This window comes from Poecilia formosa, unplaced genomic scaffold, assembly GCF_000485575.1.
Source record: "Poecilia formosa unplaced genomic scaffold, Poecilia_formosa-5.1.2 Scaffold418, whole genome shotgun sequence".
Lineage (NCBI taxonomy): Eukaryota > Metazoa > Chordata > Actinopteri > Cyprinodontiformes > Poeciliidae > Poecilia > Poecilia formosa.
The window spans coordinates 158278-184966 of record NW_006800357.1 but is presented as its reverse complement, the minus strand read 5'-3'; the positions used below and the strand labels follow the sequence as shown (position 1 = coordinate 184966).

At 36.4% G+C, this 26689-nt stretch overlaps 1 protein-coding gene across 4 annotated transcripts in view; it reads right to left on the bottom strand.

Annotated features, from left to right (window-relative positions):
- Positions 1 to 3685: 3685 nt before the first annotated feature.
- atg5 (ATG5 autophagy related 5 homolog (S. cerevisiae)) overlaps positions 3686 to 26689 on the bottom strand; it is a 33828-nt gene continuing 10824 nt past the window's right edge. For all 4 annotated transcript variants that reach the window (XM_007576859.2, XM_007576861.2, XM_007576858.2 and 1 more), the window contains exons 7-8: positions 17912 to 18029; positions 3686 to 3962 (exon numbers count right to left, since the gene is read on the bottom strand). In XM_007576859.2, the coding sequence (XP_007576921.1) occupies positions 3826 to 3962; positions 17912 to 18029 (255 nt within the window). In that variant the 3' untranslated portion in view covers positions 3686 to 3825. The remainder of the gene's footprint in view (positions 3963 to 17911; positions 18030 to 26689) is intronic.

The following is a 26689-nucleotide window of genomic DNA, read 5'->3' as shown; positions in this document are numbered from 1 at the left end:
GACATTTGAAACCACCATGATGGGGGATCGTAACCCAGGTGTTGACTTACAAGGAACGTGAAACTGAGTGTTTTGGCTATAATAAACTGCTACGACTGCTTCAGGTAAAGCTTTTGAGCTCTTTTTTTAAAATATTTACAACAAAACCTGGTCAGAACTTGTCTAGACGATCTGGACAGAATGAGCAGGAATGATGCTATCGGTTCTGATTCAGGCCTAAAGCATCTCAAATTGAGATGGAAATAGATTTCTGCAAGCAATTTAACTCATTCCATCTCCGCCCCTCACGAAGCAACACACTCCCGCTCGGCTTTTATTTTCAGAGCCTCTTCTGCCTCTGTGTGCCGTACAGTGTGGGGGATGGATGACGGGCCGGGAAATCCCATTAAAGTGTGTGTCAGACCCTTCATCACTACGTCTCCGGCCCCAGATTGCATAGTATACAAAACACATTTTCACACACAAAAACAGACATGTTACCCCACGCCGAGTGGCGGCTTTTTGACTCAACACCATAAAAACCACGGTCCAATCATTCTTGGCGGCAGAAACAGCAGTGAGGAAGCCTGAAGTGATGACATGATGTGTGACATCACTCGCACAACATACACTTTAAATTAGCAGACTGGCATTGTGACAATAGACAAGCGTCTATGTGTGTGTAGACATCTGAATATGCACTCACACACCTGCAGGGGGCTATAAATGATGTCTGTAATTATGTACACATACTCACACTGCAGAGTTCGACTCCCTGAAAGCGCACAGAGTGACAGAGCAGCCCCAGGCCTGTCTGGACAGTTTAGCGGTCTCATTAGTAGCGAGTGGATGCCAGCAGATAATTAACCAGGAGAGATGAAGAGCGAGAGGGAGGGTGAGTGTCAGCAGTAAAACGCATGAGAGGGGGAGATGTGTCTTAAAAGATGAATAAAGCAAAAAGAGAAAGCAGGGGGAAAGTTTCTCTAAAATCATAAGAATTCATGTTTCACGAATCATAAAGCCTCAATGTTGCAGATATTTCTCTTCAAGACGTACCAGAACGTTTTTTTTAATGTAGATTAAAAAAATACATCTCGAGAAACAAGATTAGAACCTGAAATATAAGTGTGCAACATTTTTAGAAAAGAATAATAAAAAAAACACTTAGAAAGAAGCTTGACATTTTCACATTGTTTATCAAATGAGTCAGCAGGTAATTGAACTTTTCTTTTTAAAGATACAGATTGTTTCACAAAAATAACATTATGACATTATCAGAATAATAATTTTCCATGTTATCAGAGTGTTATCTAATTACTCTTATTTCAGAAAAGTTTGTCTACCTTCATAAAGAACAGAAAGCATTGCTTGCTGCAGCTCTCCAATTAATGCTCAATATGATTTTATTGGGCTTTTTTTTTATAATTTCTTATCCACTTCCAGGTTTTAAGTTAGCTTTTGTGTAGTTTTATGTCTCTCTAAGTGATGCTTAAACTTTACCACTATTCCTTTAGCGTGTTTATTGTATTTAATGTAATTTTCTTCACCTTTGTTTATTTCTCTGTAAAACACTTTCAATTACCTTGTGAAAGAATGGGACCAAGTAAAGGGTTTCAACGTTCATTAAATTAACCAGATATGTTATTGATAACATTTATTTTAAGCTATTTTAGTACAAAGTTTTGGCTTAAGATAAAATATAGGATTAATGCATGTATAATAATATAGTTTGAAAGTGCTTATTGTGCACAACAATAATTATTTTTGACATTTTGTTTTTGGGACCATCTGCTTCATTAGTGTCCTCACTATTAGCTTAACAAATGTAGGATGAGTGTTGGGTGGCACTCCTCTTGTTTTCATCCCTCAGGCATAGATATTCTTTGCATCACTAAAATGCCCAAAAAGCCAAATTTGTCTTTCTTGTAATGAAGGAGAACATGCAGTGGCCTCCTTGTTTCAGACAATTTGGCAGCAGTGCAAAGCAGCAGGACCAGTGGACTAATGTATGCTTGAATTGTGACTTTTTTCTTCATTTTCTTGGATATAAATATTTTAGATATACAAGAAAAAAAATCTGCAAATTTCACAGATACAAAAACAAATACTGAACCGTAAATGAGATCCTCCAGAGCTATATGTGGTTGAAAAGACAGAAATGAAATCAAATTGCTTTCTGTCTGCAATATGTAAAGCTAAATGCTACATTTAATGCATAAAGGTATTCATGTTTGTGTCTCTATAAACGTCTAAAATTGAAAAGCTGTTCGGTAATCCAAGCCTGAAGTATTTAGGCAAAATTTGTACGACCAATCAAAAACAGTTTGATTTTCATCATATTTTTCTAGCATGCAAAGTGTTTGGTGGACTAATCCAATGGCTAGAGCGTCTTGTTTGATACTGATATAGTTGTGTGTCTACAACCTAAATATATTAAATAAAACATATGCATTAAATGGTCCCAGAAAGTCGCCCACCTAAAGCAAACAGTCTCATCATCCACGCTCAGCTCTTTAAGTTTTAACAAAACCAGATGCCCATTTAAGCTTGGCCAAGTTTGGGCCAAGTCTCACGAAACAGACTATAAAACCAAGCTGAACGTTGTACTGATGGCAAGAAATCAACACCTGCAATTTAAGATGTGTGGATTGTTTTCCCAGAGACCTCCAAACATAATCATTGAAGCTCATTAACCACTTGACGACTCCGATGACACCATGTGAAAATGTTGCATCTCCTTCCGTCTTTGCAGAAATGGTGAAACACAAATCAGATTTAGCTTAACCTTTTGGTATAATAATGACAGGTTTATAAATTTCAAATTTGAAGCTGAACATGAAGAACAATTTAAATATATATTTTTAAAAGTTAAATTAACATCTTAATGTTAAGTTAGGAATAGCGCTATATCATAACAATTTAGATGTTTTTGGTTATTTTGTTGCATCTTCGGATAGCTCAGAATGAGACGTTGAACTCAGCAGTTATAGGAAGAGTTTGGTCCAACCAAATTCGTGTGAATGCTGTAAAACCTCCAGAACCAATCACTGGTCAAGATTATATTTTTATTTTGGTGAAATATTACAGTTTTATTAGTACTCTTAAAAAGGTGAACAACTTTCTAGACTGTGATGTAAACTCATCAACACCATCTAAGTCATGATGCATGACGGTACATAACTAAGGCAACTTCAGCAGAACCTGACACCACATCCTCCCCCTCAATCCCCAAAAACAGCATCCCTGTCTCAAAGGCAGTCTTTTAAATGAGAAGGAAGATGGAAATTTTAAAAATGTTAACCTCCAGTGTATATATTTGGTTATTTGGAGAATATATGAAACAGAAAAACAGAAGAAAAAAAAAAGAAGCAATCTCTTCTCCTAAAGCAGGGCTGAAAAACTCCAGTCCTCAAGGGCCACTGCCCTGCAGTTTTTAGATCTGCCACAGGTACAAAAACACTGGAATGGAAAGGCTTAATTACCTCCTTCTTGTGTAGATAAGTTCTCCAGAGCCCTGCTAATGACCTAATTATTAAAAAGTTGCAGGGCAGTGGCCCTCCAGGACTGGAGTGTGACACATGTGTCTTAAAGAGATACTCCTCGAACAAGAAAAGTTCCTTTCGTCCTTTGTGAAATTTCTGAGAGAGGAGTAGTAGTAGCAGTGACCAGATGGAAACATAACCAAATAAAGGAGATCTTGTTCATATTCGTGATTAATATTATGATCCTCCTTTAATGTCTGTTAGCTCCAAGTTTCCACAGTGAAGTTCTACCATGTCTGAGGTTATCCAGATGGCAGGTGATTGGCTGATGAGTCTTGGGATGACAAGGTGCAGAGGCGCGGCCTCAATCTGTGGGCACAGGGACCACACAGATGTGCAGGAAGTTGTCAGGATGGCTCAGGTGTTCGCTGAGCCACTGCAGAGGAGTTTCCAGTAGCGGTTCGATGCCGTGGATCAAGACTTGATAGCGCTTCTGCTCACCTGGAAGGAGAAAGGAAAGGTATTCACGTCGTAAATGCTCAGGCTCATTGATATCTCCAGTGAGAAGTTCACATATTTGCATCATCCACCAATGAACAACATATTAATTTCCAAAAGGAAATTAAATAAGTTTGAATCTGAATTTAATTAAGTGGTGTGGATTGACTACAGGTGGTAGCTACTTTTTGTCAGCATAAAACATTTGTTTGACCAAGAGAGAAGAGGATATTCCTTTATTTGGACAGAAGAAAAAATTAAGATGGTAAATGGGTGTCCCATCCAACACTGACACAACTGTCAAGCATGGGAATAATTTGGAGTTGTGTTCCACACAAATAGGTGAATCACAAATACTAAACTGCTAATAGGCGATGGTCTTCAACATAAACAGAAAGGAGAAAATGACTAAACTGAAAACACTACAAAACTGGAAGTAAGAAGAGGTAGAAAAATGTAAAAACAGGGAAAGAGCTGGAGAGAAAAACAAATTAAAGAGGGTGAAAATGAATAGTCATGGACGGAGGAGAAAATCAGTAAGTTAAGGAGATGCGAGGGGGAAAGAAGAGTGCAAATAATGGAAGAAGGAAGGATGTGTAAAAGGAAAAAAATAAAAGATGGTCCGATTAAAAAAGGATAAAAAGACAAAACTTGAGAACAGAACTATGCAGATAAAAAAAATAGTTACATGGGGTGAGACAGACCACATCAGACACGACAGTAATACCACTTCTGTGGTGGATGAGACAGAGGAAGAAGAGAGAAAGTACCAAAGTGACTATGACTGCACTTTCAGTTATGAAGAACAGTGAAGTGACAGTTGATTTTTTTTAATGCACTGGCAGCAGGATTTGAATTTCTACCTTTCATTCTGACAATGTGTGGTAAACAAGCATAGGCTTGTGTCCGGATGTGCTGGCCTCCTGTAACTGATACCACCCGCTGCTGAAAGGCCGCGACCGAAAACGTTTGTTACGAGAAACGATTTTACTGAACCCACTGAAGATGCGTAATTTGCAGCGACAATATTTGACCATGTAGGGACATTCAGGTGTCTGAAAACCTTTATTCTCAAGCTTTTTTTCTTTTCCCCACAGGAAGTTGACCAAATGTAAGAATATAAATATAAACCAAATGCCTTATGCTTCACATATGCACTCTTACTGTGCAGGTAGTAAAAAAAAAAAAAAAAAAGAAAAAGAAAAACGTGCTGGGAGCAGTGTTGTATGAACACTGAGCTTTTCCTGTGAAGCCCAGTGATCTCTCACAACCTTTCAACAATGTTATTCTTCATCACAAGTAGTTGGTAATTAAAAAGCATGAAGACAATAAAAAGTAAAAGGCTTTCAGTCACTGGAGGAATTTGGTGTCAGACAAAAAAATACACAAATCTAGGAAACACGTTTTTTTAATGCTGTCATTTCTAACTTTGGACTTTGTAAGAATTTAAAGATTGTCATTCCATTATATTATTAGCTACTTTTCTGTACTTAAACACACTTCCTTAAAACTTAACTAACTGTACATGATGTAAAACAAATCTTTCACAGCTAAAGAGCTGGTATGATGTAAACAAATTGCAACATCTAAATACAATATAAGTATATGAATATTTTATACTAGAAGGGCTATTAGTGTTCCCAACTTCAGTATCAACATTTTAAAAAATATATTTGAAATAATCTAATGATATTTTTACATATCTTTAGTGAAAATATGCAGGTATGTGGCTCAAGTGATGTCATGTATTTCTTACATGTACTTTGGTTTAAAATTTAAGATGCAAAATTGTTACTTCCCAATAATAACTAGAAGTATTTGTGATTCAGACCAAATATTTTTGCAGCAAATTGGCTCACAAAAACAAGTAAAAACTGTTTTACATAGCTGTCAAGCAAGAAAGTATCTCAAAAGGCAAAAATATTTTTTACCTTTATGTGAGATTTTAATTTGAAAGTAATACTTTAAAGTAAATAATTGGATGTGGAACGTGGTGTGGCAGCATCTGGTATAGGTGAAATGCTGCATGTGCGTGACAAGAATGAATAATAAAGGGCCCTTTCCCGTCAACGACTCCTGAACATGCACACACACAGACACCAATAAATATAATAACCTATATATACATAAGCACTAGCAGTCAAACCCACCGGTACATGACATTTCAGTTCCACGTAATATCAAGAGGACGGTTGAGGCTGTGTGTTAACTGACGGTCTGAGAAATAGCTCCACCCAACACCTGCTGGGAAACTGGCAAGATGAAATCTGCACAAACCTTGCATCAAATATCCAATACAACCCCTTAGTAGATTTTCCTCTCAGAAAATGAGCAATCAAGTACTCTTGGGTATCAGAAATGCATATTCTGAATGAAACTGCAATAAAAAAAAAAAAAGCAAAAAATCATAATAGTGTTTGCACTATTTGGGATTTTCTTTCAATTTATTACCTCTCAGTATATACTGCATTACAATGTAACACTGCATTTGTAAGTTTTTCATGCAATATTATGCAATCATACTGCACAGAAAATCTGGTAAATGTAGTAAGGTTACATATGCAATGGAAAGGGGGTAAATTAAGGAATGCCAAACTTAGGCTGGTGAAATGAAAAACTATGTTATGCAGAATTTGCTCTGTTAATAACGTAACATAATAAAGGTAGCTGATTTTCCCATCCTATATCAATTTTGATAAATCAGAGGCTGAGGAGTACAAACTATAAAGAAACTGAGCATCTTTGTTGAAAAAAGGATATGCATGAAGAAAATAATTCAACTCTTTAAAGTAAAGAAATTATTTCTGCAGCATGCCTAGACAACAAAAAAAATCATGCAGACAAGAGCTGAGCTGTTGGTGGTAGTGGCAAGACGCTAACCACCAAGCTGCAACCATAAAGATGTTGCAAAACAAAATGGTGGTTCAGTGCGGATGGAGCATCGTGCCAACAGTAAAACTCGTTAAGAACATCTTATTTGGAACAAATATTTTTAGCAAAAGTGTAAATTACAACTTGTATGTTAAAGCAAAATTATGGATTTGACTTTGTGTCTGCATGATGATAATCCTACTGAAAACAATGGCAGCAGTATTTTCTTTCAATAACCGTCACATGTTAAGATTTTTCCCTTCACCAGAATTGCTTGCTTTTTGCTTTATGGAAACCTTTGTAGCAGTAACACATAAAACTTGGATACTTGAAAATATAAAGTATTTGTGAAATGAGAATATAAGCATAAATGTAAAATGATAAAGGATGTACCGAGTTATATTAGCTCATTTTAGGCTGCAAGGTGCCACAGCTGGTAGTCATTTTGCCTTGCAGCAAAATGACTACAAGGGTTCCTGGGTTCAAATCCCAGCCAGAGGTCTTTCTGCATGAAGTTCTAATGTTCTCTCCATGCATGTGTACTCTGACTTCGTCCCACAGTAAATACAAACAGACAAAAAAATAATATGACTGTTACATTAACCGGTCTATTTAATCTACCATTGTGAGTGTGAGTATGGTTGTTTGTCCTGTGTGTTTCTGTGTTACTGTGTGATCTGACTAAAAGTGACTGGGATGAAAATATTGTTTAAATTTGATCTAAATTACAAGTATAATTTAGATCAATTGTGTTAATAAGTATTCTACTTATTCACATATAAGTAAAATACAGTGTTTAAGTGGGCTAATGTTACTGAAAAACTTTGTAGACTTGAAAAGAACAGCAAATAAATAAAAATGAGCTCATTAAGGTGAAGAAAAGCTTGTAAAATGAGCAAAACCCTGAGACACTGTGGAGGTAAGGTGGACAGAAAACACAGAAAGTAAAAGGTGTGATCCCGCTTCACTGAAAAAAGGAGAGAAGACACTTTCTCTGGTTCGCACACACACACACCGCCTTTCTGGCAGGTTTTCATACTCTTCACTTGCATTCAGGCTTCGACTAGATGTAGGTGGAGTAGGTGTATTACAGTCTCATTATGAGAAACGGGGGAAATCTACAGTATGCAACACCCACAACATCTTGCACAACATTTTCAGTCAAATATATATTCCTATAGGTCATCCCAATAACCACCTAGATATGAATTACTCAGTCTGACACTCAGTAAAACCACTTTAGACTGTTGTTAAAGCATGAAAACATCTGAGTTCCAGATTGCAAAATGAACATCTGCACCATCAGGACAGTTGAGACGTGTTCAGTCGTGAATCTAAATATTGGGGAACGTAAAGGTGACTTTGCTACTGAAGAGTGTTTTTAGTCAAGCAGCCAATAAAGTCACACCAAGAGTTTAAAGCCATTATCACTAGCAAATCAAATAAAATTTTATTTGTATAATACCTTCCAGCAACAATGCATTTCAAAGTGCTTTGTGTTATAGATCAAAGTCAACATTACATTTTGTCATCATTACACATCAGTTTATTGATTAATGTTTCATGATTATGTTCCAAAAGCAACTCTAAACAGGTGGGTTTTTAGTCTGGATTTAAAGGAAATCAGTGTTTTGGCTGATTTTCAGTTTTCTGGTAGTTTGTTACAGATTTGTGGTGCATAGAAGCTGAATGCTGCCTCTCCATGTTTGGTTCTGGTTCTGGGGATGCAGAGCAGACCAGAACCAGAAGACCCAAGAGGTTTGGAAGGTTGCTATGACGACAACAGACCTTTAATGTATTGTGGTGCTAAGCCGTTCAGTGATTTATAAGCCAACAACAGTATTTTATAGTTTATTCTCTGAGCTACAGGGAGCCAGTGTAGGGACTTTAAAACTGGTGTTATGTGCTTTAACTTCCTGGTTTTAGTGAAAACACGAGCAGCAGTGTTCTGGATCAGCTGCAGCTGTCTGACTGATTAGTCAGACCTGTGAAAACACTGTTGCAGTAATCAATGCGACTAAAGATAAACGCATGGACGAGTTTCTCTAGATCTCAATGAGACATAAGTCCCCTAAGCCTGGAGATGTTCTTCAGGTGATAGAAGGCCGACTTTATAACTGTCTTTATGTGGCTTTGAAGGTTCAGGTCAGAGTCCTTCACTACTTCCAGATTTTGGGCCTATGAGTTTAACTCAGCATAAAATATGAATATTTAAATAACCGATCAACTAAGTCTAAAGGAAATGTGCCAACAGCAACTTTCTCAACCTAAAAACATATTTAACCTTTGCAAAAATATTTGCATCAGTTGAGAAATTTTACCTCTTATCCAACTTGTCTAGCTTTCTAGTGTGACCCTGTAATTGTCCCAGAAGCCAGAAACTCTGAAAATTCCCACTAGATCAACCTTTCAACTATGTTTAAAACAAATTACCATCAAGAGTTTTGGTGTTGCAAATGTTTTCAAAAATGATTTTGTTGACACATTCAGTGCAATGTCTGTCAGAAATGTACATCTCTTCTCCTTCCCCGCCCAAAAAAGAGAAACCTATGTCCTTCTGCATGCCTCTGGTCAATTTGTCTGAACAGGTGAGTGAACAGGCTATTGTGAAGACAGATACATTTTTTAATTATTTTAGCAAGTACAAAAAATATCCTGAATACCATTTGCTACAATTTAGTTGTTTAAGAGACACTAAAAGCAGCTAAAATTAAATTAAAAAAATTAAATAAAATCACTCACCAAAATCACTGATAGTGCATTTCAAAATCTTTTATATATTGTCTGAGATAAATATTGAGGATATAAACTCAAAACCTAGTAAAAGGGTTGCATTGAATGTTGAGTATTTTTGAAAAGCATGTCAAAAATACAGGTTACTGTTGATGTGCAGAAAATTTCAGAGACTTCTGTTGCCACATTTACATAACAGTGATAAGATAAGATAAGATAAGATAAGATAAGATAAGATATTCCTTTATTAATCCCGCAGTGGGGAAATTAAGTGACTGTATGGAGTAAGATGGTCAAGTAGCTTACAATATGTATATTTGAAACACTTCAGGAGCTACTAGTTGAGTATCTCCTCAGAATGTAAACATAACATGTTGGGGGAAAAAATTGAAATTCCTTCAGATTGACAGCTAATAACTCATGAGCAGAACAGAGATCATAGCGTAAACAGGAAAACAAGTCTTACTCTGTGTTACATTAAAGGGCAGAAAAAAATTGCCTGTGATTACAGTAAATACAGAGGCTTTAATTTCCCCTCATGCTGCCGAAAAGTGCAGATGTAACCATGAGGTTAACATGACACAATACAACAGTGAGGAATGTTAAAAATCAGGTGTTTTCCCAGTTTGATAACCACCGTTTTCTGGGAATCTCTGAAGTGGCCATTAACAATAGGAAAAACTTTGCTTGAATCCATTTTAAAAAGTATTTCTAAACTAAATATACATTTAAGTCTATATTTAAGCCATTCTGCATAATTTTGGATTATAAACCTATTTACTTGTTTTGTTTAATACAAACATCCTTACTCTTTTGAGAACAACTTTTTTTAAAAATAAGTTTTCGTTATGCTATAAATAGTGTGAATCTTCTATTACAAATAAACCAAAACAGTTTATCAGGCTTATGAAACCTTGTTCAAGAAGTATAACACATAAGAGGAACCGATGATACACAAGGTTTCTTATTGTTTTGTGAACTACAATACACTCTTTCAAAGGTACCGCCAATTGGTTATTATGACTTGCCAGGAATAAGCTCTGAAAGAAAATCCTGAAAAACTTAAATTCTGATTCTGCATGTTCAGTATCTGGACAAACAAGAAGTTATACAAGTAAAGGTTGCTTTCAGTCAGTCAAGTCCACCAAAACTTCAGCAAGGCAAAACGGAATAGGCCCTAAATTAGCACAAGGTTTTAATAAAACTGAAAATGAAGGCTACAGCAGTGGTAATGTAATTAGTGGGCTTCCTCCAAGCCATAACAACATTATTGATAACAGTATTTCAATGGAAGGATGCTTATGTATAAAAAAATGGCTTTTAGCTGACACATACACACACCCTGTGGTTAAGTGGTACTCTGCTGTTGGCCAAGACGACATGTTCTTTCAGCTAAGCACAGCCAAATGTCATTTACGAAGACCGCAAGTTTTCACCAAACTGTGTCTGACCGTATAACTGGCAGCAGTTCAGACTCACAGGCTGACATAAGAATCCACTATCTAATGGGTAAATAAACACACATTTATGATGCTGCAAGAAGAAAGTAAATGCAATTTTTTTTTTTCCATCAACGACCGAATAAGTAAACATACCATTGATGGAGAGCAATACATGAAAATGTATTTCCTCCCCATAAGACTTCTACCGTTCTTTGCTTTTTCTTGGCAAACGTTTTCTATATACCACAGAGTGATAATCAGACTAACTGCAAAAGCAGTTTCAAATAGAAGATTGCATTTATTATGTCAAAAAAGCATAGACTTCTGACTAGGTTACTCCAAAATGTAATCTTGTGTGTGTTTTTTTTCTTTGGAGGGTGGGAAGGCAATTAACAGCAAACCCTCCAGTTCTTGAAGAGGCAAAGCAGCCCAAGACCATCAAAGCTCCACCACCATGTTCCAGTACAGCATGTCTTTTTCTGACATTACACATTCCAAAAAGCTCCACTTTTGTCTCATCGCTCCACAGAATATCTAGACAAAAGTCATGGGAATCATAGACATTTAATTGGAAGATATGAAATAGATCTTTGTGCGCTTTTTGGTCAGCAGTGGTTTTCTTTTTGGGACTCACAAATAGATGGCATTTTGCTCAGTGCCTTTTTTTGTTGAATCACAAACCAACATCAAATGAGGCAAAGAGGCATGCAATGCTTTAGATCCTTTTGTGACCTTATGTATAAGTCACTACTGCTCTTTCCAGGTACGTTTAGTAAGTAATTCCTGGTAAAGTTCACACTTTGGTCCCAAAGTCTCAGAAATGGTTGTGCAATCCTTTACAGACTGATATATGTCAGTGACTTTACTTCTTATCTGTTCTGGAATATTTTTAGCACTAGACCTAATGTTTTGCTTTACAAGATCTTTAACACCAGTGTTTTAGATGTTTCCCTGCTTTAAACACATCTGATTCAGATTATTGCAGTTCAGTATAAGCTTGTTAATCAGCCATCAATTGACATAAGATGGCCTACAGCAGGAAATTACCTAAAACACACAGAGTAGTGTGCCTTAACGGCCAGGAATGGGAAACACTGGAAAACACTAGTTTAGACTACTTTACATAATTGGTTTTATTTAGGTGGTTTCTTCTTTCTGCAGTAATGGCAATAAACAGTAAGTTGTAAAACTGAACCTAAAAAAAGCAAGGAGAATTTAAAAAGGGGGGCAAATATATTTTCACATCCGGCTAAATAATTTCAAACAAATCTTTAAAGGGCAAAAAAAATTCAAATTTGGCTGGCAGTGACAATTAAAAAAAAATCTATTAAGAGTGGAGAAAATAGAAGATTCAGATCCGTAACATTTTCACACAAACATGCCACAAAAGAATCTTTCTAAAGATTCTGCAGAAAATTTCACTAAACTAATAAGTGTAGATTATGGTCTCTCTACAGAAGGGTTTCTCAGTCTTGAAGGTATTTTGATATGTTTTTCCAATAGTCTAATTGTTTTATTTTTTTTAGCCACTCTGTTGTGACTAGAGTTAGAAAGCAGAAAGATTAAAGCAGAGCTCATGTCAGTCAACAATAGATAGCGTCATTGAGCAGGCTTTCGAGCCATTCTGAATTCCCCTGTCGCACATCTCAAACGCCTCCACATACGAACCATAACCCACTATCATCTGAATCAAAACAGCCACTGAAACCTGCACTTCCCCCTGCAGCCTCTGAATTGAGACATAGTGTTTGATAAGCACAGCTGTATTGGCTGCCAAGACAGCCTCTGTGAAGGGGCATGAGATTCATGTGTGGGCGGCGCCATACATGGGAATGAGGTGGAGGAACGTGGGTGGGAAACGGTGTGGATTTGTCACCCAGCTGAAAAGGAGGGGCCAAGGTGGAGTTGTGGGGGGATTATGAAAATGTGGGGGTTTCCTTTGATTATTCACAGACAGATATCAATACAGGGTTTTTCAAGACTAGGCACAACTCCAAAAATAATTAAAAAAGACACCTTTAAAGAAAACAGACACCTTGCTTACGAGAATCATCTGTCAGTCATTGAACATGTGGGAAGTACTGCCCCCTAGACTGACTTTTGCAGTAAGCCCAAAGTGTTCTGCCAAAAATCTTGCTCAATAACACACCTGATTTCAGAAAAACAAAATACATGAGACAGTAAGAACACACGTCAGAGCTGACCGCTGCTTACGGGAACGCAATGTTTTGAGTTTGGTTCACGCGGCACAGGGATAGCCTCATGGCAACACAGACTTTCGTCCATGGCTTTGAAAAGATTTGGGAATCCCCAGTCATTCCAGCTCTTAATGCAAGCCACCCCTATTTGTTTGCTGCAACTGCTTTCTGGGTCCCAGAGGGGTCAATAGAAATCCTCTCTCAGACATAACAGGGAGGGAGTGTGTTTGAAAGAAAGGGTTGTTATTTTATGTTTGAAAGATCACAGAGATGTAGAGCACCCCAGACTGTTATATGTTAGGGTCTTGGAGATAAAATAATAATAAAAAAAAAAGTTCACTGAACTTATGAACAATACCTGCTAACCACTCCCTTAAAACGCCACCGCTCTACAAAGTCTCTGAACACACTTCCCCGGGTTCTCCAATCCAAACACGCCACCATAATCCTTGGCTATCATCCAACCTATCTACCACCCGAGGAAGAGGAGGAAACCAAACAAACGTCTTTAGACAAAAGGGCCACTTTCACCTTGATCAACCAGGCAGGCTGGCAGACTCCTCTGGAGGGAGGAGAGAAAAGAAAAGCCGAGATTTAAACTCAAAGACATAAAAGGCCTCCACAGCAGACAGAAGATGTTGAAGACTACACCTGAGACAGAGATATAGGATCAAAGAAGAAAAACAAGTTAGATCAAGGTAAAAAAAAAAAAAAAAAAAGTAGAAAAAAAAATAGTAAGACGCTATTTTTCTTTCCAGGAAATATTCACGCTAGATAAAAATTTAGCAATTCAGTCCCAATTAAATATATAAAGAGTAACAGGACTGAAACAAATCAGGGGCTGTAAAACCATCCATCACATGGTTAAAAATATCCTTCAAGAAGATCATAGTGTTTAGCAGATGTTACTGTTTAGAGACCATCTCAAGCGTTGGCTGAATGGTTTGTTGCCTAAAGCCTAAACTAAACAGCTTTTACTACAGACTGGAATCCAAGTCTAAGCATTGTACAATAAAAACTCTTTAGCTGCAAAAAAACCCCCCAAAAAACACTTGTTTCTATGAAAACATTGAAATATGTTACGAGGACATGAATTCTAGTATTGTATCTGTTTCACAAAGGACCTTGAAGTAAATACATTGCTCAAAAATAATGATCTTTACATAACAACCTGTTTAATTTAGCCTTTTATCTAAAAAATTCAAGGATCCACACTGTTCCCACAGAGCCAAACAATGACATCCATGGAAACAAATACACTAATATTGGTTGTATATTATTTAGTTTCGTCCTTAACTTACTTTTTGTGTTTATAAACACTGTTGCAAACAGCAATCCCCATTTGTAAATCCTTTTCGCAATGGAAACTGGGGGTTGTTAATCCGGCCTGAATTTATAAATGCCAGTGGAAGTACGGTCTATGAAACCGTCTATGAAATCAAGTTTACTCTCACATCTCCCCTTCAGCATGCCAATGAGTTGATAGAAAACTTCCATTTTAAAATGCCAGATGTTATAGATTCCACTGCTCCCATTAAACACTCGATTCCAGGTTCCCTGCAAAATCTACAAGAAAAAAACTGAACAAATCACTTAAGACAAAAACCTGCAACTGATATATTCTTCTGTGACATCAATAGCAAAATCATCAATAATCCTGATTACCAAACCCTCCTGTGACTCTAAGATCTGAACTCCACTCTAGCAAGGCAAGGCAAACAACAGTATAATGTTTAATTATATGTCAGTTAAACTCCTCGTCCTGCTGTCTTGATATCCTATCCACAACTTTCCTTAAAGTTTTGTCTATCATTGCATTTGATCTGATTCAAATAATAAACTCATCAGCTGTTTTCACGCAATATTAAAAAAACAACAGTTACCAAGCCACTGATAAAAAAAATAAAAAAAAATCAAATGTGGGGTACTGGAGCCTTGCGGTACTCAAAGGCTCAAGGTACTTGGTGTCAAGCACTACAATCTTTGAACCTAAAGTATCTTTGAAGAATTTCGCAAATATAAAAGAGGTTTTGTTTGTTTTTATCGTATTTTATATTTTTATGCAAGGTATTGTATGAATGTTTGTATCTTGTGTTTGTTTTATGGGACTTCGAATGGAAATGAGCATTTTGTTAAATCTGGTGTATTTACAACATTGTACATTCATTAATATGTGCTGTCCCATTTAAATAAAAAAATAAATAAATAAATTAAAAAAATCTATCAAACTTAAGATATGTAGCAACACTGGGCACAATGTCTTTAGTGACACAAGCTCAAAACACATTTTCTTGCCGCTTTTAAGGAGCGCTTTTGGAACTGGTGCCCTTTTATTCAACAGTAATCTCACATGTAATCTGAGAACTGACAACAAGATGGCTTCATTGATGAGTCCAACTGCTCTACCGACTGAGCCACGCACCTCCTACTTCTAACAAAATCTATTCTGTAGGTATTATTGCTGTATTTTAACCAAATAAAATATTTTCTGGTGATGAGTAGCTGATATATCTGAGTAAAAATCTTACAATCCGGTCAGGGTTTTCAGTTCTGGATATGAAAGTGAGTGTGAGATATAAGCAAAGAGATGCTGGATGGAGACACAAAGACAGTGGCTATTAGACAGACAGGTAGGCAGACAGACAAGAGAAGGCGGTGTTAATGGTTGTCGCCTCTGTGCAGGTGAGTCTCCTGCGGGTTTGTACTCCCAACATACTATTGTCTCTTTATCTACTTCCCCTCTCTTCTTTTGCAGACACTCTCTGTTTTGACTGCTGCTTGGCCTTTCTCTATCCCTTTCCTCTCATCTCTTCTTTCATCATCAGCTCTGCTCCCTTACAGCTGCAACTCCAAGGTACACCACAAACCCACAGAACTTAAAAGCTGCATCTGCTGTCCGAATATAATTAGAAACCAGGAAACAACAGGTACGGTTCAATTACTACCATTTGTGTGTTTTATGCAGATCAATAAAATTACAGTAAAAACAAATTTATTCAAATCACTCAGGGTAACTGTCTATTGTTTTAATAACTAGGTTTAAAACCTTTTTTTCTTTTATTTTAAAAACCTGGATAGTTTGTTTGGGAAAAACAAGTTGAACCAAAAGTGAAAAAAAGAGGAATCACTGGATTCAGGTGCTCTAAATAGGTACAAGATGACCAAAGATCTACTAATACGACCAGGTAACGTGCAAGTAAATCTGTTGTATAGTAAACACTTTAACATTAGTTTGATCATATCCATTCTGATTAATATATTTTGGTTCAGAGACAATCAATTTAATTTATGGTTGTGGTTGCCTGTAGTTTTTATTTCCATTTATCGTTTTTGGTTGTTGTGTTTTATTTTGGATATATTTGTAGTGTTCTTCACAGAATACAAGTTGGTTTTTGAGAGAAGGAACTTGCATTACTATTATCACAGTATTACATTTCAAAATAATTTGTGAAACAGTTCATCACTCAGCAAAACATATCATGACAAGCCTACGTGTTGGTACTTAATTTTTTATGCTACGTATTAAAGGGGTTTCATGAGATTACAAAGCATATGATATTAATACATCATCATATTTCTCTTAAAGGTTGCGTCTCTCTCAAACCACTATCTACCTTCTGTTGTGTGACCTCATCTGGTAAAATAAAATTAAGATTGAGGTGGAAAGGAAAGTAGTTTAAGTATGACTCCCTATATTTAATGTGCTAATGTGCTACGCTAACTCTGGTTTCCAACAACGTGTTACAGCAGTTGGACGGTCTTCCTTATGTTTGCACCTGAAATAAATTGTATAAACCAGTGTGCTAAAGCTCAAGGAGAATGAGAGAAGGCTGAGGAAAATGTGATGCATTCAAATTTCCTCAGATTATTCAACAATGATACTTCTCTTGAACTCGGTATTGACACGTAAATTTAATATATTGCTGCACCCCAGCAGCATATCAGATAAAACAAAGCAGCCACTGTCTGGCATGTGAACTAACTGAAAAGATAAACGCAATTATAAAAAAATGTCAGTTTTAGGTGGCAATAAAGAGGAATGTGTTGTATTTGATTTATATCTAACAATTATATTGTTAGATTTTCATCCACATCAACACTCTTCAACTCTGAATGTTGAGCCATTTATTTATGCAATAGAAATTTTTCTTTTTACCAACTCAGTTTCATAGTTGGTTGTCTATAAAGTCGATTTGAGCTGCACTTTTAGTGGATGTCACCTGAAGTGTTTTGACACAAGCAGTTTGGTCTAGATCCCTAATATTTTGTAAACTTCACATCTAACTTAAATGTATTTTGGGCTGTCATCTGAGTGAGTGTAGGTGGAAGCTTTGTTGTAAAAATAAATGGCACACTTAGACATCCTTGATAGCTAAGTGTGTTAGATGTCTGGTGGAAAACTCAAAATTCTTGTCATATCTAAGCTTTCCTCTCACTCTCTCCTTTCACTTTCATTGCGTTTGCCCACATCTTTATTCAATGCAAATGCTATTAACCCTCATTTTTGTCCTCCAGTAGTTTTATCAGAAAATGTGGATCTCAAAAATTCCTTCACAAGCAGAACAAATAAAATAACCTTGAGGACAGTCCTTTCCTTTTTCTTTATCAAGAGTAACACAGCTTATATTTAATTAAACAATCAGGCAAAAAATTGTCTGGACTTAGTGGTTAAGCTGGTAATGCTTGAAATCGCTGCTTGATTGCTTACCATCATTTGTCAAAGCATCTGGATACATCTCCTTCAGCAGGTCGCCAAGTGTGTGTGCATTGCAGTCGGGCGAAACAGGGCGAAACAGTTTCTGGATGAATGGCCTGTCGCTCAGCGTCTGCAATTAAAGCACAGCAAATTAAACTAGTACACATTAATAAAATGATTCTAACCTGTCAAATGCCAAATATTTACTCTACATTCTCAATAGGACATTGTCAAACTTAATAAGAGTTTACATCTGTGCTGTTATTTACATTTTTTTCATTTTTGATGTTTTTTTTGACATGCAAAGTTATTCAGATTTTTTTTAAATTACCCAGCTAAGTTACATAGTTCTTTTGAATATAATATGTCATTTTTAATAACTGTGCAGCAGTATTTTTTCTTATTTTGTAAATTTGCCACTTCTCAGTTTCTTATTCTTATTTTACATATATCTTCTTTGTCTTTGAATATGCATACTTTTATTAACCTGCAACTTGCTGCTGGCACACCTGAATTTCTTAGGTGTGGGATAATAAAGGATTATCTATTCCAACTTCATAGTTCTGTCTGTCTCAAGTTGTGTGCAAAAATATTTCTTTTGTATTTAATATTTAAAGAGAGAGAGCTGCTGACAAATTTCATTGAACACCACGTATACTTTCAATAAGTGATTTTCGATACTTATGTGTTCACCAGTGTTTTCTCTGGTTTCTGTTGTCATCAGTTCATTAATGTTCTCTAAAAGCATCTAGTCTTCAAAGAATACCACTACAGCTATGTGTTAGCTTGTATTTGTGTACCACATAATTTCAAATAAAATACAAAAAGGTTTTAGTTTGTGATTCAAGGGGCATGATTATTATGACAATGTAATACTTAAATTCACATATTGATGCTGAAGGTCCATGTAGAAAAGACATCCAACTAAAGCATTTTCCCCTCAGTCAAAATATAAATTTGACTTCGGTAACTTTGGGGCAAAAACAAAATGTCCAGTAAAAGGACTGGCTTTCTGTAAAACACTGTGGGAAATTTCTGATGTGATTAATAGAGGTTAGAAGAGCAGGGAGTGAAAGAATCCACAACAGGATGTACGCAAGATGTTGTGAATGAAAACCTGGCGAAGTGGTGGTTTGATGAGCCTCAATGTTTAGAATGTAATATTAAGCAATCTACATTGATTTCACAGATGTTACAAGCGATGCCGAGATGTTTTATTGTTCAGAATCAGTCTGGATCTCATTATCTGGTACTTTAGTGCGTAGCTAGAAGAAAAATAGATTCCTACTGAGACTAAAAGCTCATCTGGCACTCCAAGCTTTTCAGAGGGAAAAAACAGTATAGTGAATGTGACAGTATCAATCAGTCCATAAAAGACAAATCCACAACTTCTATTAAGATTTAAACACATCTATTTAATGTCGTTCACACTGTGACCCACTGGTCTAAATTCCTTGTACTCATCCGTACAGTTTAGTTCCTCTTTGATGAGTGACATGAAGAACCATTAGAAATAATTTTCTAACTGAAATGGTCGGAATATTATAAGAAGCTTAATCTTGGATCACATCTGCTCTATCAGTGTAATCGTTCCTTTTCTGACATTGTATATACTTACAGAATGATACATGTTCTCACTATGATGAGTGTTTGAACTGTGGCCATAGCCTCCCTAAGTTATTTGTCAAGTGATCCAGGAAGTAAAGCTTTTCCTACTTCTGACAACAAAACACAATGCTCTGGGAAGGAGCAACGGCTGAATGTAAACGGAGTAAATCATGACAGAAAAGATAAACAACTTTGAAATATTCTCAGGAATACAGCGTTCCACTGTTTTTGACTCAACCGAGTCACCACAACATTCCATGACTTGGATGTGAAAGAAACCCTGTAAAATTACCAACAGACGCCAGATAAGAGTGTCCACAGTTGTGAGAGCTTTACTCAAGAACTCAAGCTTTGATAATTCTTCAAGTAGAAACTGGTATGGTCTTTGAACTACTTCCATAGAGTCGAGCCTAAAAGGTTTTGGTGGAAAACTAAAAAAAAAAAAAAACTAACTAAACTGGAAGTGGTTAATTTGATTAGTCAACCATTTCCAGAGAAGTTTAAGCTCTTAAGTGAATGTTTAATAGTAAAACAGTCTTTGTCTTGGTGGTCTGTGATACCTTTTTTATTGTTTACTAACCAGAACTTAAATCAAATTTATTAGGGTTCCAATATATCACAAAAAATATTTATTTGGAAATACTATTGTGTAAAATGATATTTAGGATAATTAACCCACATTTTCCAGACACATTTCTTTGCCATTATAGTGAGACTTCCCATCACTCTCAGGAAACTTTAGCATCTCAACTACTAAAGATGTAAAACAGATCTGGACATTAAGAGAACTGGGGCCAAATATAGTATTGATATACAAACCAAAAAAGCCTGACATCTAAAAAATAAAAGACTCCAAATAATGCATCCAAACAGTGCTGTGCAATTGTAATATTGCAATAAATATTGTGATTTGGTACATTGTGCATCTCTAAGAAATATTAGTAATCAAAGATCAAGAGTATTGTTCAATTTCTAGAATGAACTACAACTTCTTACAAGTAATTATGCAATACATAGCCAAATAACTCCTGGTGAAATTACTTCAGAAATAATCACTGGTATTCAGTGATGCATCAGGGGTTTCTTCTGCCCCTTTCCTGAGTTTCTGCTCTTAGCTGCCCTCTCACTGCAACTCCTTGTGACCCTCCAAAGACCAGGATGGCTGGCTGGCCGGTTGACTGGGTGGACTTGGCTGGGAACAGGTTTTTGTGAGTTAATTATTCTTTTGGATTTCAAAATTTAGCCCCGAGATGTCCCTAAAACCTATAGTCTGTACTTTTAAACTGATTATTAAAGTCAAATTCAATAAATTAGAAAATCCATCCAGATAAATCTAGTTTGTCAGATTAAAAGTACTCTTTGAAAATAACTGTCAGGGCTAGACTTGCATCATAATTAAAAATTAGTATTTTAAAGAGAAAGTTCTCAACGCAATAAAAATAAAAAGCACTCAGAATAAAGTTAAGTGATTAGCTTTACTTTCAAAAATAAAGTCTGAGTTGATTTTATACAAAAATTTAAATATAAACATTACTTTTGTGGTAGAAAAACTGTTTCACTTCTCACTTCTTCACTGCAAACAATCAGATCAAAAACAGCAGCTGCCTCTTCTTGTCAATAACACCAGGACTCAGACATGACTAGGAGGAGGCCCTAAACCAAAAAAATAAAATAAAATAAAATAAATAAAAAATACTCAGAGACTCAGGGACTCAGGGATCAGGGACTCAGAGTAGAGCCGCTGCTCCTCCACGTCAAGAGGAGCCAGTTGAGGTGGCTCGGGCATCTGGTCAGGATGCCTCCTGGATGCCTCCCTGGTGAGGTGTTCCAGGTACGTCCCAACGGGAGGAGGCCTCAGGGAAGACCCAGGACATGCTGGAGGGACTATGTCTCTCGGCTGGCCTGGGAACGCCTTGGGGTTCCCTGGAGGAGCTGGAAGAAGTGGCTGGAGAAAGGGAAGTCTGGGCCTCCCTTCTGAATCTGCTGCCCCCGCGACCCGATCGCGTATAAACGGAAGAAAATGGATGGGTGGATGGATGGATGGATGGATGGATGGATGGATGGATGGATGGATGGAAAATAAAAAATAGCTCTCCCATTTGTAATCATTAGCATAACTTTGGATCAATAACATCCGTCATTTAGCAAATCCTAATTTAATCCAATACTCAGTAGGCTCCAACAATAACTTTTAAGCTGATATGTTTTTCTTTAAGCTCACACTTCTGCTTTAAAAAAAAACAAAATGTTTTTTTTTTTATTGGTCTGATCTGATACTCATCTTAAAGGTCATCTTTTTATTATTATCAAATGGGTTTTTAAATATATTCTAATGGGTATATATTGAATGGGTCTGTAAATTTACACTTGGTGAGTTTAAATTTCTCACAAAATAATCTCAGATATGTGAGATTTTTGTAAACATACTAGAAGCAAACACCACAGCAAGACAATCCAGTGAAAAGTCTTCCAGGCATGTCATTTTTACGCATGCTTTGAAATTTATGTCTTTCTTTAAATCAATTTCAGCAGCAGAGCACTTTGTCAATGTCAGTCACTTAAAGCGCAGGTGAATGATTTAGTGGTTGTTACCAAGTGACCCACGTTCTGACATCATTAAAAAAGTGCTCATGGGCTGGAGACCATCCAAGAGTTTGTGACAGGTGGCAACAGAGTTGATGCAAGATCAATTACAAAGATTTTATCTCTAAACCAGATGTTACAAATTAATCAAAACTAACGTTCTGATTATTTAAAATAAAATGTTATGTTTGACCATGCCGTTTTTGGTATGGTGTAATATAGTTGAAGTTAAGAATTTCAACATAAATATTTTATCCTTATAAAAGGTTAATTTAATATACGAACCTAAAGAGATCTAGGTTTCATAAAATATTTTAAGTTAAACAAAATTTGATTGTTCAGGTTGACAATGTTTTAATATGATCATCATTTTAGAAACGATTTTGATTTAATCAAGGCCTTAGATTTGATTAATTCATACCTAAAGTAAGGAGCTACAGTCTTCATATAAATAAGAGGTAACAGTACATATAGATGTACCTGAATGTTTTGTCAATTACAAAACATCCTCAATCTGAACTTTTGAATTTTACTGTTACAAGAAAGCGCTGCTGCCTCGCTTTACCTACGAAGAACTACAGCAGAATAAAAGAACTGTCTTCTCCGAAACAGAGTCATGATGCAGACCGATACCCAACCTGAGGTGTCAAACAGGGAGTTTGACACTCTATAGGGTCTAATCATGGAGCTGAGAAAAGGAAACCAGCAAAGCCTAAGATCAAGTATCCAAATGGTAACTACACACCCCAGAGCCAGGCGAGAACCAGCAAGAGGAAGGTGGCAGTGGAGGCGCGAAGTCGGGGCTCAGGTTACGCAGAAAGACTGAGTCACTGACAGGAAGCAAGGCCTTTCGTGCGGGATCACAATCCAGAGCCAGAGCAGAGAGAGTGTGCTAAGTGACAGCTACTTCATTGCATTTTTAAATAGGTGGTCATGAATTATTGAGCTGGCCAACGTACAAAGAAGATCTACTGATCCCCAAGGAGAGAAGCCCGATACTGTTTGGATGAAGACACTTTCTTTTCAGCTGGCCTGACACCTTAGCTGGCACAGCAGCACATGGCAATACAAAGAGAGTGAGGTGTCATTAGGATTTAGGTGAAAAGATATCACCTGCTCTCGCTGATGGAAAAGACCAGCGGAACTCAAGATGTGCCCTAATTGATGCGGGAGACATCAATCTACCTAATTGAAGGTAAAATAATGGACAGAAATAAAGCACTGTCAACCCATGTGCCATTCCAGACGGACAGGGGTGAGCGAAAGCATATCCACTGTAGTCTGAGGTCAGCTGTTGATAAATTAAAATTCCAACTTTTTAATCTGCGAATAGGTGTATTCACAGATTCACCTATTTGTGGGTTTATCTGTGGAACACAAGTCACAACTATTTAAAGAAAATATGTCTGTTCATGGATTTTTTTGTAGATCATATCTAAAATATTCTAAAGAAAATGGAACTGGGAAGCTGAATGCTTAGAATCTGTATTTCAGGACTCTGAAATACCATTCATTACAGAAATAGTAAGCACTTCAGCTGCTTTGCAGCCAATCTAGTAGGACTATTTATTTTCCTCATCATTGATTGGCTGTATGCCCCCTGAAATGTTCTTCAGGTGATAGAAGGTCAACGTTGTACGTCTTTGGAAGTTCAGGACTGAGACAATCACAACACTCAGATATGTTGTGAGCTTTCATAAATAAAGCTGAAGAATCAAAATAGACATGGAGAAGAACTCAGCAGGTTAGAAATGAAGCTTGACAAAGTCAGAAAGATAAACAAAGATATATAATTGCTCCCCAAACACTATTCCCTTACTGACACATCTAAATAGTCTACAAATTGTAATAACACATTTACTATATTTCCGAAGATCCAAAGAACTGTGTTTCTCAGCCTTTGTCCTCAGGTCCACAGTCCTGCATGTTGTAGGAGTTTCCTTCTGGCTTACAACACACTTCTATATTTGACTTCTGCAGAACTTGATGGCATTGATCAGAAGCCTGTGTGCTACATATCAACCACAATTCTGATATTTCCATATTTTAGTCATATTTAGAGTCACCCAGAACAGCTGTATGCATCAGCAGTTTCCTGACAACACAGCTTAGAGTATGCGTGGTCGTTCTTCAGCTGCTTGCCAGAGGAAACTAAATACAAAAATATTTTCCACTGACAGTCATGTTTCAACTAAAGCCATTACTGTAAACGCAGTGAACGCCACTTGCCCAACAAAACAAGCATGTCACCTGTTGCCTTTAGAAAGTCTTCTCACAACTGTTTCCACCATTCCCATATTTTGTGCTGTCACCACAGCCCCCTCATCTGATTAAGTCATTACAAGATACCTGGAAGGCAATAGGCATGCATTTGTCGAAGCTGGCACCTTCCCGTAGAATGGGTGGCTGGAGGCTATTTGCAAGCTCTTACATTGGGGTTTGGTGAGTAACAATGAGTCATGAAGTGGCAACTGCTACAGTGCAAACACAATGCAAAGCTGTCTCTTTAACAGAATATTTACTTTCCTCACAGTAAGGGGGTTTGGACCTGCTGCGTTTTTACTGTAAATTGCAGAGTGGCATCATTGTTGGAGCAGGAAGAGAGACTAAAAAAACAAAGTAAATGCACGCACGTAAACACGCAACGATAGAAATAAGAACAAAATAATACTACTAATAAAATGAAAGTGCCAATAAATTGTGGCAATGTGTAGACCTATAGAAATGTGTGAAAGTGTTTAGGCAAAAGTAATGGAAAGGGCTGGGCCATGATTTATTGAATAATTGAATTTTCTGTTTCTGAAGATAAAATTCCTGGAAAATCTGGATTTTTTTTAACTCCTTGGGTTTCCATATTTCAGAGTGATGTCTGCCTCCACACTCCCTACCATCTTATCTTACAGTTTGTATTTATTTGAACTTTGAATTCAGGTCAAGTTCAAGAGTGGATGACTGAAATAAACGCAGGTTCTGTAAAATAATTTCACATTTTTCATTTGTAGTAAGTCTGAAAAAACAAAAAATGATTAAAATTGGATTTTGTATGAAAATAATCAGATTTTATTTTTAAGACAAAGTGAGAAAAAATATATATAACATGCTCATCATTGCAATTCAGAGACCTTACAATAATTATCACGGAAGAAACAATAGGTTTAAGAGCATCCATATACAGAATTTACTGCATGTTTTGCAATGTGAATTTTGTTCACGTTGCTCTTTTTTAAATTATTGCAACACATAAATAAATAAATAAATAAATAAATAAATAAAATAAATAAATAAAACACACGTTAATTGCCATCCCTGCCAGATGAGTTGCCTTCCACCCCACAGACAACAGGCCAGACGGAAATGAGCCTCTCTGTTATTTAGACTGAATGTTGTCATTAATTTTGTGAGCATCAAACGTGTCACGTTATTTACACTAAATACAACACTTAGACTTTAAAGGAATCCAGGTGTGTGTGTGTGTGTGTGTGTATTTGAGAGTAGACTTCATTTTGCTCAAGAAATTTTGTCGTTCTATTAATTTTTCTTTGTCTTTCATTATATTTTATGCTGCTGTATTCAAACTTATTTTGCTGAGAGAAACTGTGTGAAGCAGTTCTCAATACTAAAAATATTAACAAGAAATGTTAGTAATGATATTTTAAAAAAAACCTTCAACCTTAAAATAAATTGAAAAAAATCTAATGAAATTTTATTTGATTGGACATTTCAGCAACAAGGCAGTTCAAAGGGCTTTACATCAGAAAAAATAAGAAATAAACAATTGAAACATAAAATATTTCCAAGTGTTGCCATTTACACATCAAAATGTTTCATTAATTACAGTACAAGTATATGTTTTTGTGCATTTAGGTGACCAATTCCCCAAAAACGCAACTGAAAAAAAGTGATGTATAACATAAGCATAACACCATTTGAGGGTAAATTTGATTTCTGCTGGTCTAAGTCATAAAGCTGTTTAGGGAAAGTGGTTGTAGGCATCAAGGTATGAATATAATTGCGATAAATTAACTTTCATAAATAACTTTTAATACATTAACTTTCAAGTGTCAAAAAGTTTTGTTCTCCTTACTTTTTTTTCTTCCAGACAGCTTATTTAAACAGGCCTTGAACATAAAATTCAGTTTTAATTTGCCAGAAAATGCTCTGCAGAGTTGTATCACCATAAATTTGACTAATAATAAAATATTTATTCATTTTGGCAATTGAACTGAAAAAGTAAAGTCATTGCTAAAGAAGCTGGTTTGTCACAGCACCTTGTCTTTCAAATGACACCCGATCCAAAAATGCAGAAGAGTTAAAGACCACTATTAGAGCACATGTGGCTTCCTTAACACCTCAGCAAAGCTACAGGATAATCAGCTCCATGTCACATTCAGTAGTTCATGCAAAAGGAGCCCCAACTCAGTATCGAGTGCTGTACCATGGACATACTCTTCAGGAGGACTAAATATCTATATTAAAAATCCTATTCTAATTTTCAGAGATAGCAAATACTTGATATTTATTAGCATAAGCAATGAAATCAATCAATATAAATGCTTGAAATATATCACTATGTATGCATAAATCTATTTAGACAAGCTT